The sequence below is a fragment of the Drosophila obscura genome, unplaced genomic scaffold (genome assembly GCF_018151105.1).
Source record: "Drosophila obscura isolate BZ-5 IFL unplaced genomic scaffold, ASM1815110v1 contig_208, whole genome shotgun sequence".
Lineage (NCBI taxonomy): Eukaryota > Metazoa > Arthropoda > Insecta > Diptera > Drosophilidae > Drosophila > Drosophila obscura.
Window position 1 is genome coordinate 1,947,771 of NW_024542799.1, and position 15,026 is coordinate 1,962,796.

Sequence of the window (15,026 nt, forward strand, 5' to 3'; positions counted from 1 at the left end):
GAGCGGAGGGGGATAGAAAACTAAGTTCTTGGTTTGATTTGGGGGGCTGGGTCCTTGGGTTTTGGTTGCTTCCGTTTTAGGCCATTTATTGTGTTGTTGTTTTGTTGTTTATCTAGTTTTGGCCGATTTCTTGTCCCCTCTTTCGCAGTGGAGTGTGGAAATACACAGATACACAGATACAAATTGTTGAAATGCTGCGACAGCATTATTAATGTGCCATGCTCCACTTAGGATTCCCATGGAGATACAAGACAGAGGACACAGATGTAGGCCGCCGAGTCATGTAAAGGAAAGATCCCCTGTAACCTCCACCCCACTACTCCCCACTCCACTCCACTCCCCTCCACTCCATTCTTTTCTTTTCCCTCCTACCCCTCTCTGCTTGAGCTTCTTTTACACGGTTTTTTTGGCCAAAAGAAAAATCAATTGATTGACTGCGATGGCCAAATTTTCTGCACTTTTGAACGCGTCACAAGAAATTTAGATTTTGAGATTGTACGTTTCGGTATTTTGCCTCGTTCTGTCTCTGTCTCTTTTCGCTTTTGGTTCCTCTCGCTCTCTCTGTCTGTCTTTCTTGTTCCTTCTGCTTGTGTATTCCCTATCCCGCTTGCTCCTCTTGTCGCACTTGATTTATTCTGCTCGTTTAGCTTAAAATTTGAATTTTTCCCCCTTGACTTTTTGGCATATTTTCACGAATTTTCGAAACACTTTATAATATTTTGTTGTTGTTGTTGCTGTTTTGTGATTTTCTTTTTTCATGTTATTTTGTATTTTGTTATTTGAAATTTGATTATTTTGTACGACTCTTTTCCCGTTTAGTTTTTCTTTTATAGTAGGAAAAACCAATCCTGCACTTACACGCATCGATGTGTGTGGGTTTATTTTTTCATTTTATCGCGCTTTTATTTATTTTCCTTTCATTTTATTCTTTTTTCCAGGTAAGCTACAACAATCGTATCCCGTATCTATTGATGGTCAGGCCGCTTGACTGACTGACCTGACTGACTGACTGACGAACACCTCGAAGAACGGTACGGTACTCAGCTCGACGCGTCTCGACACGATTACAACACCACGACGGTGCACGTCCAGTAGTTCTCATACGTACAGGCAGGCAGCACCACACACGACGTCCGACCGACAAAGAGCATTTGTGTGGGGCCCATGGGAGCATCTCGCTTTTCCGCGGGGCTTTTCTTTTGCTGCCTGCGTTGGTTGGACGTCGTGGTGGATTTCCAACAGCTGTTTGGCGGGAGAAGTTCGACTGTGCTGGGTGTTTCGGAGGAGAGCAGTGCGCACAGGTGTTCTGGGTGAGATGACATTTTTGAGTTTTTATGAATTGAATTTATATACATGGATATGTACATATACATATATATGTATATGTATATCAGTACATTGTACACATCTACATACAAATTACATTTTTTTATGCTCAATGTTTAAGCTGAGAACATTTGTATATCGGGGAAAATGGGCTATAAAACGAAGCCCATCCGATAATCCTGATACTGAATATTAATATGAATTATAATACCCTCTAAGCAAAGGAAAGCACAACAAGTTTACGCACACTTTGGGTTCGATGTGACGTCGCACAACGCGCCGTCAGCTTTTCTCTAACATGTTCGATGGGGCTCTCACATGCTCGCAACCGCTGAGTTGTGGTGGAATATTTAATTCGAACATACAAATATACAAGCATAAACATTTTATTTATGGTCATTTAGTTAGCACGGCAGAACAAAGACAGGACTTGGAGACTGGAGTAGGTTGGGGCCACGACAGCTCAGTCTCCTTGTGCACAAATTTAAAGCATATGTTCCATTCTTTTGTATTTCGGTTTTTATCACTCATTTAACTCAAGGACATGTGCGTGTGTGTGTGTGTGTGTGTGGGGGAGGGGAAAATTCCTGCTCTTTTTTTTGTGGGATTTCCTTCCTTTTATCGCGCTGACCAGCAATGAATATAAATTATGCCTCAAGTGACAGAACGACAGGACAGCAGGACAGCAGGGCGAGGATGTTGTGGCTAAACAATAATAAAGAAAATTCTGCACGAATCGTTTTTTATATTGGGGAAACTGATAGACTAGCGAAATGCGAAAAATTGTGAAAAATACTTGAAAATAATGGGGAAATCTCGTTACAAAAATGTTAAATGAAAGCATTTTGATGGTTTTAATCAAAATAGCCGTTTGATAGTTTCAACTTAAAACTAAAAAATAGGACTAGATAGTTCCGGCTGTGCTGATCGAATTGGTATTCGGTACTTAAAGGAGAGAGTTTTTGTTTTTTATTTTATGTGAGAGTGCGTGCAAGCGGTTCATTAAAAGCACTTATAAATCGGTCAATTAAAACGTGTGTCTAGTGGTGCGCGCGCGCGTTTAAATGCAAGTCAATTGAAAATTGCCAAATAACATTCCTCAACGCAACGATCATTAAAAGCAGCAACTACAACGCAACGCAACAAAAGAACATCGCAAATAATATTTAACGCTTTAGCATTATGCAAATTGGTAAGTCTTTTTGTTTTTGGTTTTACATTTTTACGTTTTCATTGGTAGATTTTTTAATTATCTATTTTCTTTATCATTTTCTCAATTTATTTTTTGTATATTTATATTTTTTCCTCATGTTGATATTTTATCTACATATATGTTCTGTTATTTTCTATATTATATTTTCTAGCTATATATTTTTTTTGCCAACAACAACAAACAACAAAACTTCTAAATCATTTTTACTTGCGATCAGATCAGCTTTTGTCAGCCTTAGCGAATACCAGAACCAACTTATCAACAAGCAGTTCAAGCAGTAAAACGGCGTGCATATTTCTAGCGTTTTCAACGCGACTTTTACAGCTCTCTCATCTTCGTGGGAGATCTTGCCAAGAAATGCCATTAAAACAAAACTTTTGGCCTGTCCCAGATAGCTGTTGCGTCACGGGCAGAAGTTAGGCATCAATGGGGCGCTTGGAGGCAGGCAGACAACAACCTTTTTTGATGGTTTCATTAGCCAATGGACCACGCAATAGGCCAGCACCATCCCGCCCCTGGTCTGGGCCAAGCCTCTAATTAACAATTTCGTAATTGAAGCTAAGCCCCGCATGTGTGGGGAGGCTACAGCCACCAGGGGTGTGTGGAGGAGTGGCGGCCAGTGGCGGGGGCCCTTCAGTGGGTTACGGTTACGGTTACGTTACGCATTGTATTATTTGGTCCCGATTGGGCTCTCCGCTTTTGATTAATGAGCAGCTTAAGTGAATCTCAAACGGAATCTGAGCCTGAATCGTGTGTCCAGACTCAGAGACTGATGAAGTCACTAATTTGACTTAAAAACGCATTAAAAACCATTTTCGATAAGAGCTCTCTGGCACATGGTCTCGTCTTCCCTCCGCCTCCCCTCTAGCCACTAAGTCCGAAAGACAGGCCAATCGAATGCCGAAGACGATTTCAGTTAAGGGTTTTCCCGTACTTTTCTGCCCGCGTCTCGTGCTCTAGGTCGCCTTTGTGAAAGTTGTGCAAAAAAATAAAAAAATATAAATAGACCCAAAAAACCAAAAGCCAAAAATCGAAAGATTAAATTCCAAAAACGCCTCGAAAGATGGGAAGGGGGGTGCATACCCATAGCTTTTGCTTTATGGGACATTGCCTATTGGCAATCAACTGTAAATATAAATAATGATAGACAATGCGAGGGGGGACTGTGAAGTCGAACAAATGATACCCTCTAGTCCGAATTCAACATTGAAATTATTATTGAAAATCCTTAGACATTTATAAATGCCACAAAGTATCCAAAGATATTTTAAATATCCAGAAATATCCAGAAATATCCAGAAATAACCAGAAGTGCTGTGGATTCTTGCACTGTAGTAGGAAGATTTCTTTGCAGTTGCTTTAAGCAAGACAAAATCGATATTACGCACAAGCACACAGCTCTCAATAGTCTAATGTTTATTTATCTTGTTTTCAGCTCAAAAAGTAGACAAAACCATTCGTTCCCCTGTACTCTTTCGTATGGAGTTCTCTACCCTAGGAAATGCTCCTCCAGAGCTTATCCTGCCATAGCACGAATCCACCCACTTGCTACCCCTTGCAGGCTTTGCCCACGACGAATCCCAAAATTGATTTAAATGCTCATTCGAGGGGGAGACAGAGACAAAGACAAAGAAGACCAACCGAGGTGCCGGTGCTCTGACGCTGACTCCTACAATTGTGCGTGGTATTGGGTGGGGGCCATTAAAAGCATTTTTTTTTCTCGCGTCTCATATCTTGATATCGCGGTGTTTCGAATGACTGCTGTGTCCATGTGTGAGATCTCTCCACAATGTCTTGGTCAGAGCAAAAACAGCAACGACAGAGCAGCACCAGCAACAGCAGCAGCAACAGCAGCAACAGTCACAAAACAAAAACCTAAGACAGATAAAAGCTGTTAAATGACCTTCATTGGCCATAAAAAACCGAAAATCACCATCGAAACAATGAATTGTATCTATGGCCAGAAGAGCAACAGAAACAACAGCAACAGCAACAACAGCAACACAAACAAACAAAAATGATTGGCGAAAAATCGAGAGAAAGAGAGAGAGAGAGAGATAGGAAAATTTACAATTTAAATAAAAATTCACTTTATTGCAGTTTCGCATATCTGGCGACAATGTAAAACAAACAATAAAAACAAAAACATCCAATAAATAAAGGGGGGGGCCAAAACACCCAATGGACTTCCGGTCTTGAATCGAGCCACATATTGAAATCGATTCCAATTCCAACAGCAGACAATACATTCATCGTCGTATCATATATCCATCATCCATAAATGAATCATTGAATCGATTGGAGTGGTTCGGATTAGGTCTGATCGGGTTGGGTCGGGTCGGGGCGGCTGGCAAAAGTTCAAAGTTGATACGCAAGACAAAAAAAACCATTCGGAAGCGCGGCTAAATTGAGAGATTAGCCAGTGAGCCATCAACAGTGGATGGAGTGCCCTAACACTAACACTCACACTAACCGGCATTACGCCTCGTCTGGAGAGAGGTTAGGTTTGTCTGTCTGTCTAGCCGTCTGTCTCTGGGGTTCGCGCTGCCTGGGTCTCTGTCTCTGGGGGTCTCTAAACTTGGCTCAGAGTGGCGCTCATCAGTTGGCTATGAGAGCTGCCGTCGAGAGCTTGGCTATAGCGCGATACGGAAAACGAAATCGAAACTTAAAAACAGAAACAGAAACTGAAACCAAAACCGAAAATTCAAATTGAAATCTCCATCCATCTGCACCCCCGTCTCTCCCACACACTGCGCTCGTTCGGTACGTGTTAAGTTTTTTTAATTAGCTGAATTTTCAAGTGAATCTGTGGCCAACACGAAAACAAAAACAAAACAACGCAAAGCAAAACAAAAGAGAAAATTATACAAAAGTAATACAAAACACAATCCAACAAAATAAAAGCAGCATTAAATGCCACAGAAGAGAGATGTCTGTGAGGTGAAGTGAATAAATTCCAAGACAACAAAATCTAAAAAAAAAATATATATATACTTGGAAGATCATCCCAAAAATCTGCTTAGATTTCGAACAAGATATTTGTGGAGAAATCCCAAAACACAAATATCTGTGTGTGTGTGTTTTCTGCCGAGTATAGTATATAATTGCCCGGGTGAGTAATTAATAATGCGAATAATTTAAATCCCCCTCCCTCGTGCAATAAATTAATACAAAAAAAAAAGCAACAACAACAGCAACAAACTCAAACATTGATTTATTATAACATTTTTTTTTTTTGCTTGCTGTTTTTTATATTTTATTTGCTGCTTTTGCTGCACATGTAACGTAACCTAACAAAAATTAAGAAACTCCACAAAAATTAAATCAAATCGCAAACACAGAAAAAGAAACCTGGCCTGGCCTTCCATAGCCTTGAAAATTCGTGCTTAATTTCTCAGTTAAACGCAGGCATAAAATATATATTTTTTTAAATTATAATGAAGCTCCCCTCCCCAGAAGAGGTTTTTCCGTTATTTCTTTTGGAAATCGTTCCCAAAACATAGTCGTTCAAAACTCAGAAGAAGATTCCAGTCCAAGCCCCATCCTCATCGTGCACTGTCAGGCTAGCCCAAGGGAATCCGGACTGCTTGCACGTGTTGGGATTTCAACATCGCTCTCGTGCTCATCAATCAATATCAATGGTGTTAAACGACCTATGGCCATAAGGTTTTGTTGGCTGGCGGTCCCAACCGCATCGCTCAAATTGGTTCAAAATCCGAGTCCATGAAGTAAAATATTATAGTTTCTTTTTTGTCTAGATTTTGGTTCTTAAAGTGAAGAATTTCTCATAGCGACGTTTCGAATAATGCTAGGGTTTTTGGATATTGCTATAGTTTACCTTCAGTATGTGCTTCTAATTAAGCTCTAGTCCCTCTACGCTTTGTATAAGTATCTCTAGTAATTGTAGAACCATTAGGAGACTTTGATTTCATTCCACATGATTGCATGAAATCCTCTAATAGCTCTGAAAGTGTATAGGATATTCCTTTAGATTTCAATGTGAAAATGATCTTTTCAAATAACAAAGAACTCATCTATGATGAATAAAAGAGATAAGGATTCTTTGGAATTGTTCTTTAGAATCAAACTCAAACATTTGAAGCCTCAAGGAATCAATTATCTTGGATCACTTTTGAATGCCTTGCTCTTGATAAAAAGAAACAGCTTGTATAGCATAAATAATCCTTCAAAGAAGCTTTAATTGAATGACAAAACTTTAAAGATTTTTGCTAATTAGACAGCAGATAAATTTCTAGTCTCCTCTTACCACAAAAGCACCCAACAAATGAACAAGTACGAGTTTTTTCTTAAGCCATGTTTGGCTACATTTTGCACGAACGAAGATTAAGAATCGACAATCGATCATTAGTCTGGCGCAAGGCAATTAATTAACTATAGCTATAAATGCTCTCGGGCTTTCGGGCCAAATCATTGAAATAAATTGAGTGGAACACAAAGCATTTTTGAGGGCAGACCGAGGCAGAGCAAATGGATTAGTGGCTCAGCCGCAGAGAGAGAGAGAGGGAGATCTGATCTTTAACAATTTCATTAACCTGTGCGGCCTAATGATGTGCAAATGGCCCAAAACATACCATAAAAAAATCACCCCAGAGTTTAACTTTGGTCTCTGTCTTGTCTGTGTCTTTTCGGGCCAAACAACTTCTTTTGGCTATTTTATGATTTATGAGGTGATCGCTTGACGCAACTTTTTTGGCCGGCTTTGAACCACAGAGAGCTGGGAGGGAAATACCAAAGTGAGGCGTGGGTGCCAGCCAATACTCCATTAGCAGATACCAAAGATTGAACACAAAGCTTCAGGGCTGAGGCTGAGGCTGGGGCTGGGGCTCCACTGACACTTTTGTCATTGATGGTCGATTGTTGATTGATTTGTTCGTTTGTTGGGGGAACTGAGGCTTGTCTCTTGAGCTGCGATCCCGGAAATCCTATGTCAGGTGGCATAAATTCCTACGAATTCCTATTTGTTTGCTGTCACACCACATGACATGCCTCAATAGTGGTTTATGGTTGCTATTTATTCCATATTTTAATTGTGTTACACTTTTTTCTTTATTTTTAACTAAAAACCAGACACGAAATCCGGTTTCCGTGTGGTTCTGTGTGGCTTTGCTCTTGATTCGAGCACTTGTTTTTTTGTAGAAAAATATACAATTACTTTTATATAATATTGTGTTGTATTTTTAGCCACTTAATTGCAAAGGTTTTTGTGTAATTTTTAATTAATAATTAATTTTATCAAAAACAAATCATTTTTCAAAATGTTCTGGAAAAGTTATAGTTTTTTTTAATGGCATTGCACAGACATCTAATAAATCACTAATGTTTATAAATACTGTCATTATCTGTCAGCTTACGGTCGCCGTTGCCCCCAGTCACAATCACAATGGGTGGGTGTGTGTGTGGGCGTGTCTGGCGTGGCGTATACTTAATCTACGTATACTTGATCTCCGCTCCGATGACAGCCTCCATGAGCAGCCCTGCTTTGTCACTTTCACTTATGGCAACTAATCGTTAGCTATTTACGGGAGTTGTTTAAGATGTTGTAATGGTTGTTGTTGAAGTTTATGCTAAAATTGTTGCTGAAGTTTTTTCTGTTCGTGTTTTTGATGGAAATGTGATTGTAGTTCTAGCTAAAGCTAATGTTAGAGTTGCTCAAGGCAGATGTTAAACTCTGTCTTGTCTTAGAGGTGTTGTAATGCCTGTTGTTGTACTTTTTTGAAACCATATTAAAGGTTGTTGAAGTGTTTGAGATGTTGTAATGCCTGTTGTTTAAGCTGTTGTAAATGTGGTTGAGGTTGTTGTCTTTGTTACGGATTGTTTGACACGACAAATACACAGTCAGTGGGCCAACTAATTTGCACTAACAGGGAGGGGATGGGGCGGAGGGCGAGCACTTAAGCCATGGCAAACAAAGGCCATGGCGAGCAAATGGTGTGAAAATTCGCCATTTTCCGCCTTGTCTGCACACTCGTTTTCCCCTTTGGGCGAATGTGATTAATATTTTTATGCAAATCGCAGTTTCTCTTTCGCTAACAGATTGACATCACGCCCTGCCAGCGGCCGAAGACTCAACGACTCGACGACTCGAATGCAAATGCAAATCGACGACGAATGAATCGACAATGACAAAGAGTATTAAATGTCTGCGCACTTCTAGTTGTAATACAATTCTCCTTGCCCATGTGGTGAGTACTACGACTACTACCGACCCCACCTCCTATTCCCATCTATAACTTTGACATTTATTTACAGATATTAGCTTGTACTGTAGCAGCACACAGCTCGCCACCGCCATGCGGTTTGTATGGCGCGCCGCCTTGCCAATTTCTACCGGCACCGCCCGGACAGACGCCCACCTGTGCCCGGCCCGGGAAGACGTATTGCGAGCATGTTGATAATTATCCCACGTAAGTTCGTTAGGACTCTGGTAGGAATATCTGTAGATTCTACAGATGAATCAATAAAAATTCTGCCGAAGGCACTCAAAATAATCGTCCCAGAGATCTTCTCTCCACCAAACATGGCTACGAATTCCCGCTAGCCAGACACACGCTAAGCCAAACGCAGAACTTATTTAGCCAATTAAATCTTGTATTAAAATCCACTTTAAATCAGACAATTTAACGACCAGAGAACATTTGAGATGCTTCCAGCAAATAAAAAAACCAAGCCAAAGCCTGGATTGATTCAATTAAATCTTGAATTAAATGCTCAAATTAATGGACAAGCACTTAATGCTTTATTCTTACTTGAAATGCGCCCATCTCAAATGCAATCTCTACAGAGATAAATCTCTGTGAGACTTGAGCAAACACCGCATAGCCACTTCATTCAAATGCATTTCAAACAAATGTTTGGCCACGAGACAATTTCAATTTCAATTTGAATTCGCTAACGAATTCGAAACTCGTTCGTCGGCCTGGCCTGGGCAACCAATTAGCATACGGAGTGGAGTATTGGAGCCGACCGACTCGTACGACTGCCTATTGTTGGTTGTTGGTGCTGCTGGCTGCTGGCTGATGCTGCTGCTTCCGCAGACGTGAGCTGCTCTCCGATGATGATGCTATATGGATGCTGGTGCTCTCGGCCAGCTTTGGGGGAACTCCTTGACCCAATAAACTTGAATTGACAGTTCAAGACACTTTTTGTTTGGCTGCGGCTGCGACTCGGGCTTCGTGTTCGCTTAGCGCTGCTTCTACAACTTTGTAGACGGCTACAACGACGACGACGATTCGCCCGCGTGCTTCTTGAGTATTTATGAATGCGTCCAATGAATAATCGTGTCTTCGGGCATCATAAGTTGCTCTCAGCCGCCTCTAGCCGGCACTTGGCATGTGGTAGCAGGGTGTCTTGAATATGATTAGGGGTTTGTCTTTTAGCTGAATTTAAGAGACAGATGGCTAGAATTAAAGATAGATATCAAATTATAGAATGCAGAATCAAAGAAGGAACAAATTTAAATACTTGCTGACATTTATCTATGCTACCTCCATCCATCGTGGCAATAGAATAAAAGAATTAAATACAAATTAAATGAAATAGAATATCTCCCTCTCAGAGCAGTTCTTATGCGAAGAACAAACGTTTAAATCTAATGTTAAATATGGAAATTTCCGTGCCTATATTCTCTCTCTTTCATAGAGCATTCCATATTCTTCATTCGTCTTGAGAGTCGAGTCTTTGGTCTTAGTTATGGAAAACCAAATGATGTGATGTTTGTTTTTGTTGTTTGTTTTCGGTTTGTTTGGTGCCACCTTCGCTGGCTCGGACTGGTTGCTGGCCATGTTTGTGCATCTGTGCAGCTGTCCGTTTTGTCCGTTTGTCCAATGCTATTTTTAGAGCATTTCTTTGGTGCAGATTTAAATAAAATGTGCGTTAGGCGGTAATGGTAATGCCAATGATAAGCCCCTGGGCCTGGGCCTGGCGCCGACGCACCAATTAAATAGGCATTTTTATTGCAGCCCTTGCTGCTGGTGGAATGCGTTGCATAATTATTAAAATAAAAAAAAAATCATATGGGAAAGCCCAAAGCGAGTTTGTCAGCTGGTGGTGGTGGGGGGGCCTAACTCAGGCCTTACTCTTATTTTCTTTTGGGAATAAGAGTCGCGGAGTCGCAGTGTGTGTGTGTGTGTGTGTGGCACGTGACGGGCATGCGATGCATGCACCTTGATATGGGCCACCCTGCCAATTTATAATTTACGACCATCTACGTCTCATATTTGCCCGTCTTCTGTCTGTCTGCCTGTCTGTCTGTCTGGAGCCCCGTGGCTGCATATTAATTATGGTATTTGATTTGGCTTGAGCAACAGCACAGCACAATTACCATTTCCACCACCAGATACGATACGTATTGAGGCAATTGTTGTCAGCCTTTCTGTGTATGACTTGCATAACTTGCATGCGGCTTTCCCAGTCTGCTGTTTGAACATCTCTTGTGGCATGTTGCATCAGCCCCAGTTTCCATTGTCTCCTACCATTTCATCTCTTCTCGCAGCTATCTCATCAAGAGTCTCGTCCGCAAATGGGGCTATGAGGCCGGCACACTGCTGGTGGACGAGACCTGGGAGGATTTCGCTGCCGTGGCGTGGCACGAGACGCCCGTCTTCTATGATCCCAAGTCCATCTTTCCGCCGCGCGATCCCAATACACAGGACTTCAATGGCTACAGCTATCAGACGCCATTTGGTGGCAGCTCTCAAAGGGTTAACGGTGGCAACTCTCTCTTTGCCAGCAGCCCCTCAACCGAGGCACCAACGTGAGTACACACATCGACTTAATATTTGACGATTGACTCAGAGAAAGCTCTCCCTGCTCCATAGGTATCTGCTTTATACCTCCTCGGGGGGTGGCGGTCATGGTCATCGATCTGGACAGCGCTACAATCATCAGGCTGCGGCAGGATCTGCGGGTCAGCTGTTCTTCAATCAGGCAGGCAAGACCACACCATACAATGCCACGCTCTGGCTGAAACGTTTGGTGCGGGATCTAAGCCGCAAGCAGAAAGAGGAAGCCCCAGAGGCGGAGCAGAAGCAGCAGCAGCCAGAAGAAGAGCACCCAGTGGTGGCTGCGGCAGGAAAGGAAGACAAGCTGCTGGAGAAGGAGCAGCAGAAGCAACAGCCAGAGGAGGATGAACAGCAGCTGGAGCACCATCAACTCAAACGCGATGTCTCGCTCAACATGGATCTCTTAGATATTGTGGGTGTGGCCGGTAATCCCTCAAAGAAGCGCTCTCGCACCAAGCGCCAAAGTCCCGGCCGCTCCACGCTCTGCCAGACCACCTCCCAGTTCATTACGCCGCAGGCCGCCCTCAATAGTCGCGGCAACTGGATGTTTGTGGTCAACGAGCAGAACACCGCTCGCCAAATGGTCAAAGCGGAGCTGTGCGCGTAAGTCGAACATCATTCAATATACCATAACCTCATGCCCAATGGGGGAATCTGTAGCTGGTCCATCGATTGAAGGCAAATCAAAGAGAATTGACGAATTTACCTTGTCCTAAAGTGCGAAAGTTGGGGGAGCTTTTATCTGAGAGATTGCAAACCGAAATCTATCCTCGATAGAATGATGAGCAACCAGCATGGTCTTAGGCCTTCTTTTTGGCAAATCCGAAATTTCTCAAAATATTTTCATAAAAAGTTTGGGTAGGGCTGGTTATTTGTACATTAAAAATTGTCATTAAAATTTTCACCGTTACCGCCACCGGACATGCGTCAATAAAAAGTGCGTACAATAAAACATATTGAGATACGTGCCAGAAATTTCAAACCAAACCCCATAGGGCCCTTCCCTCTACAATCCACTCATGTGAGTCACAGAGACAACACTTTAAATTAAATCAGAACTCAAATATGCCAGAAATATGTACAATACATATTCAAGTCTTTGCCCACCCCACTTATGGGATCAGTAGTGTGGGTAGGTCCTGCAGTCCGTGGTTGTAGCAATCCTAGAGATACATTTAATACAAGCAGTAAACTGCTTTTGACGCTGCTTAGCCAAGACACGACCCTTTTTCTTCTACTTTACATATGTATGAATTTGTAAACATCATGTAGAATGTAAGCAAGCTGTTGATTATTTTTACCTTAAGCAGCCAGACAAGCAGCTCAATTTAAATTTGGGCGCCAACTCCAACAGACCACGGTACGAAAATTGTTCATGGAACGATGGGTGAAAACGCTCCCATCAGCGTATGTTTTTAAGCTAGCAGCAGGCCCAATTGAAGCTGCACAGAACTGCAGGATTTCGTCAGATGCATTAACCAGATGCATTCTGGCCAGTACTGAGAGGAGATTATGGCAAAGGCCAAAAGCTATCCCACTGTCTTTGCACTAATTCCTTCTCTCGTTGTCGCCATTAATCCTCCCCTCTTAATGGTGTGACCTGTTCGTTCATCCATGCATCCGTGAAGTTGCAATTGCCGTACCCTGCCTTCTATCGCATATCTCCCTACTCCGTTTCACACTTTTAATCAGTGTTTGAGGTGTTAGGACAACCCTCTCCGGTCGCAGCAGGACAGCGGTGACTCAAAAAGTTTCCCCCTTCTTAGGGGAAGTCTCTCACCTCTCTCTCTCTCTCACACCTTCTGGGCTGAGCTGAGCACGTGGGTTAGTGCAGGTCCGGACTAAGGTGTCATAATTGCGGTTAAACGAATTATCACACCCCAGAACCCGAACGAACGGAAATGCCAAAGCAGGGCACAAGATTCCATTAGGCCGGGATACGGGGTACGTGGTACGGGGTCCCCTTTGCCAGCAAACCATTTTGCCCCTGTGCCTGCTGCTGCTGCTGCACGTTCCCCCTACCCCTTACACACAGTTCCTTCCCCTTTTTGGATGCGTGCGATACTCGAAAAACCTTTCCACACTCGAATTAAAAAGCGCAAACAAAGTGCGAGAAAACTAGGGTGATGTGACCGACCCCGTGGCCCGTGGATGGGTCTGTTGTCCGTATACGGGTCTACCTCCGGTCTGGCTCTAGATCTGGGGTCAATTTGGGTTTGCCGTTGCCCTAATTGTTCGTTCTCCCCACACCCAGTTTGGTCCCGTTTTGCTGCCACTTGTTGTGGCACTTGGCGCAATTTGTTTAACCAAATTGAGTACCTACGCAGGCGCGCATAAATCTTGGCCAAAGAACAACAGCCACAGCTGCTTGCTGTGTGTTTGCGCTTCCCCTGACTCTGTCTCTGACTGTGGCTCTGACTCTGCATCTGGTTCCGGGTTAGGACTGGGATTGGGCAACCAAAGTGCCGTTGCCATGGCTGCTCCTTGGGATGCTCCTTATCAATTACGTACGATTTCCCGTTTTAACGAGTTCGTTAAACTTTCAACTCTGACTGAAGCCCCCTCTTCGGCTCCTACATATATCCGACACGGAAGAGGAGGGAGTCCCATCGCCAGTCCAAGTCCAAGTCCCAGCCGTTGCTCTTTTATTTATGGCCGCAACCCACAACTAAATTTCGTACAATTGTTGATTTTTAACATCTTCTCGTATTTACTGTACTTTATGCTCCTCTCTCCCTCTATCTTTTTCTTCCCTTTTTGGACCGTTTTTTTTTTGTTTTTTTGTTTTTTTTTTTTTGCAGCTCGAACACCTGCTCCAACCTGTGCGAGCTGCCCAACGGCTACAACTCGAGATGCGAGCAGAAGTTTGTGCAAAAACGTTTAATTGCGCTCCAGGGCAACGGACAGAATCTGTACACGGACACGTTCTGGTTTCCCAGTTGCTGTGTCTGCACGATAGCTGCCAATTAAACCAGGATGGGCATGAGGATTGCTAGCTGTACACAGGACCATGACAGAGCCAGTGGAGGAGCCGCGGATACAGAACAGGCAGGACAGGAGAAGCAAGATCCCAATCCGTGGACAGGACACATCGGAACCAACGTCACTTGTGCTGAAATACGATTTGAAAATAGTTATTGCAAATTCATAATTGATATCTAAATGTTATATACAAAACACACACTCTCATAGATACACACACACACGCAAACACACACAAACACACACGAATAGCTGTAGCTTTTAGAAATTATAATTTAAAATGGAAACAAACAAAAAGCATCGAGAGAGAATTGAATTGAATTTTGAATTATTCTAGTTGAATAAGTCTTACCCTGTGACGACCCATCCATCTATCGGATCTATCTATCAAATATAATAATACTTCCAGATGATCGTCTCTTCAAGTTTTAAGAATAAACGAAATGCTTGACTTGGGGGCACTAAATATTAATATTAAATTAGTTGAAAAGATGGTTTCAAAGTAAGAAACAGCTAAATAAGTTTCTATCCAGTCTATTACTTTATATGTATTTTATATGCCTCTCGAAAGGGTATTAATTATTCATTCTGAACAAGCTTCGATTCCCCAATCGACAGTGCATCAAAGTGAATATTTCCACAGCAATAATATTAGGAAGGGCCGGGGCCCAGGGCAAATGGCAAATCGGATTTTGTGGTTTTCT

General features: G+C 42.5%; 1 protein-coding gene across 1 annotated transcript; it reads left to right on the plus strand.

Moving 5' to 3' along the window:
* Nucleotides 1–5,125: 5,125 nt before the first annotated feature.
* On the plus strand, nucleotides 5,126–14,588 carry LOC111064868 (protein spaetzle 5). Its single transcript, XM_022352687.2, has 6 exons — nucleotides 5,126–5,651; nucleotides 8,576–8,742; nucleotides 8,810–8,964; nucleotides 11,052–11,312; nucleotides 11,377–11,943; nucleotides 14,142–14,588. Exons 2-6 carry the CDS (start codon nucleotides 8,680–8,682, stop codon nucleotides 14,308–14,310), a joined length of 1,215 nt encoding a protein of 404 aa, XP_022208379.2. The 5' UTR covers nucleotides 5,126–5,651; nucleotides 8,576–8,679; the 3' UTR covers nucleotides 14,311–14,588.
* The last annotated feature ends 438 nt before the right edge of the window (nucleotides 14,589–15,026 follow it).

Excerpts from the sequence above, each read along its gene's own strand:
- LOC111064868 (XM_022352687.2), top strand. The coding sequence starts at position 8,680 with ATGACAAAGAGTATTAAATGTCTGCGCACTTCTAGTTGTAATACAATT. Across the intron at positions 8,743-8,809 it reads CAATTCTCCTTGCCCATGTG|ATATTAGCTTGTACTGTAGC; the intron begins GTGAGTACTACG and ends ATTTATTTACAG. Across the intron at positions 8,965-11,051 it reads CATGTTGATAATTATCCCAC|CTATCTCATCAAGAGTCTCG; the intron begins GTAAGTTCGTTA and ends CTCTTCTCGCAG.